A 2,988-nucleotide genomic window follows, 5' to 3' on the forward strand; every position below is an offset into this window, starting at 1 on the left:
CATCAGGAAAGAGGATTTTGGCTGCGGCACCGGGACCAGGGTGGTGCCACTCTTTCGTGGTGAAGGCAGCATGAAATGTCTCTGTTGACATTATTACTAAAATGCAGAGAGAAGATAAAGCGATGATCAACCAAAGGAAAAGGCTAAGGCCCTGCAGCAAGGACGCCTGTATTCGTGAGTTTTCCATCACTATCAATAATGCATAACGACCATCATGCGGATGACGACACCAATTTTTGACAATCGAGTCAAGCTTTCTAGCACCAAACGCGAAAAAACCTTCAACGTGACATTGGATGTCAAGAAGACAAGACCTGCTAGACAAGCAAAGATCCAGCAGGAAAGGGTAATGGAGAAGAAAATCAGCTGATGTTGACATAAATTGACATCTGCTGTACCAGTTTGTAGTGGTTTATGGAGGAAACCCATTCTTTTGTTAAAATGTACTGAAAGAAACAGTTTTTAGGGCCACAAAAATATCTTGGCTAGAAAAAAACCCCCGCGAAATTATGGTTTATCTGTGAGCAATTCTGCAACATCAAAAAACCATGTTCAATATTATGCTCAAATTTTACAGCCATCTGTGTTCTCCCTTTATGTACTGCACTCTAATTCTGCGTGGCAGTAGACAATAGGTACCTTGCTGATTCCCTGTGGTATCTTAGATTCTCTGCTGATGTTCTGAATGATTATTTTTGCATGAAGATTGTGGTGGCAAAGGGGAAAAGCCAGGCTGTAACTTTCAAATGATATCTTCTTTATTATTTTTTTTAAATGTTTGAATCCCAATGGCATAACTTCAGTTCTCACCCCAGAAACTGCTCTGGTGTAAATGAGAGCAGAATTGGCCCACTATGTGCATGGCTGGGCACCTGACTTCAGTAAGAGAAATCCTGAGCTCCCTTCCACTCTGGGTCACCATCCCTCGCTCCATTCACCATGGATGGTGAATTTAAGCTTGGAGTTTGCCTGCAAATCTGGCAACTGTTGGCTGATCTTAATCCATTAAAACCAGCGGGAGTTAAACACAGACATGCAAGGCATATATATGACGCATAAGACATACCCATGTCTTAAATCCATAAGACAAATGCTATCCTCTTCTGCAGATGACAACGAAGCCCCTGGGAACTCCACAAACACTGTCAATAACCTCAGGGTGCGGCACCAAGGGTGCTCAGCATGAAGGAAAGAGGCAAAGCAGAGCAGAAGCTATCACCATTTTCACCCCTTGCTGTGGCCAAGCGCTGATGGCACAGGCCAAACCCATCCTGGAGCCCGGATCACACCCAGGAGTCCCAGAGCTAGAGCTGAGGACAGAACCTGATCATCAGAGCCCAGAACTGGGAAAGCCGTAAAACCAATCCGGATTAGGAGCATTTTGAAAATACGGGTAGAATTTCATTCCTTCAAGCAGTGTTAATTAATGAATGAGTTTCCACTGCCAGCCTAAATGCTGCTTAATTTACTCTCCAAGATAACTCAATCTCAATGTGATTTCAAAGTGGTCCTTCAAGGAACTTAAATTATCATAAATTACCGGACCCTGCTGCGCCAGCAGTTACTTCTGAACTTGAGCAGGAGCTGCTGATACACTCTCTGGGGCAGGAATTTAAGTTCAGGCTTTTGCTTGCGAGGGTCGTTCGAAGTCTCTCCTTCTGGCAGCTGAATCATTACAGAGCACATAGACTTTACTACAGCGCTGTATGTCTGATGCCTAATGAGGCAACAAAGCTAAATTTACTGTAAAGTTATGTCCCTAATGCATAGCTGAGCAGGGACGGTGTGCAAGCAACACTCCCATGAGGTCAAAGGTCTGCAGCAATGGCAAATTAAAGGTATTACTACCGTTCTCCTTAAACTAAGCTGTGGGAATGCAGGAGGGCTAAGATATAAAGGAGTAGAAGGCAGAAACCAGACTCTGCTGTTCTCCCCTCCACAGATCAAGCCTTTATTCCTTACTCCTGGATGCCGCAGCCGCAACATGCAGGAGGACGAGGGGATTGTTTTTACATTTCTGAATGGGACACACACGAGTCACACCTGCCTCTGAGGAGAACACAAGAGCATAAAGAGTGGGAGAGTCCCTGCTCTCGATTCACCTTCATTTATTATTCATTTCTTGGCCTTTAACAGTGATCCACATCATTATTCATACCTACCTTGTTGCTTTTTATGGGAGGCATGAACAAACTGTTATTGTTAATGCAGCATGCGGAAGACAATGTGTACGCCTGTGTAGTCAGCCACGCTCTTTTTGATGGAATAATAAACGGGGTTAAAGATTTGCAGTGGCTTAACAGACGTGTAGAAGAGAGATGCTTGTGGGTGGGAGAAGGCAGGGAGCACAGGAGAGTGACTTTCCGGCTGAGAAGACACCGAATACTGGCCCTGAGTTGCAGGAAACCAGCTTTGCTTTGCACGCAGGCACACATAATTGGAAAAGAACTTCCAAATAGTTTAGGGTAGAGAATCCCAGCCCGCTGCCTGACCTCCTCCAGGTTCCCACCCCGCCGGGCAACACGGGGGGGGGCCCTTTCTGAGCCCCCAGGACAGACCTTGGGTACTAGGGTTAGGAGGTGATGGAGCTTGCAGCAGCCGATCGGACAGCAAGCAGTGAGTAACGCGGTTTCTACTCCTTCTACTATTCATTTGGCGAGGCAGGTCTTGCCCAAAATCCGAGGAGTTTTTTAGGATTCGTGCAGCTGAACGCCCATAGTAAGACAGAGACCTCGTGCAACAAGAACACACACACGCACACACACCCACACCCCCAAACACTGTCAAACTGCCAAACCGCTCCTGTCACAAGTCGGTAAAGTTTTTACGGAAAACGCCTTAGGAAGAGAGGCGAAGGCCCCCCGAGGCGGCCGCGCCAGGCTGCACAAAGTTTTGTAACTAACCCCGACCGCCTCCAAGGGATCCGCTACAGACCGGCGGCTCCGACCCCCGCTGCCCCCCCCGCCTCTCCCCGGTATCCCGCAGCTC

The 2,988-nt window shown here is 47.2% G+C and overlaps 1 protein-coding gene across 1 annotated transcript in view; it reads left to right on the top strand.

Moving 5' to 3' along the window:
• The first annotated feature begins 214 nt into the window (after nucleotides 1-214).
• Nucleotides 215-2,988, top strand: part of CHMP1B (charged multivesicular body protein 1B) — a 39,294-nt gene continuing 36,520 nt past the window's right edge. The window contains exon 1 of the mRNA XM_026848823.1: nucleotides 215-346. Within this exon, the coding sequence (XP_026704624.1) occupies nucleotides 215-346 (132 nt within the window). The remainder of the gene's footprint in view (nucleotides 347-2,988) is intronic.

The sequence above is a fragment of the Athene cunicularia genome, assembly GCF_003259725.1.
Source record: "Athene cunicularia isolate RWA chromosome 4 unlocalized genomic scaffold, athCun1 chr4_part3, whole genome shotgun sequence".
NCBI lineage: Eukaryota > Metazoa > Chordata > Aves > Strigiformes > Strigidae > Athene > Athene cunicularia.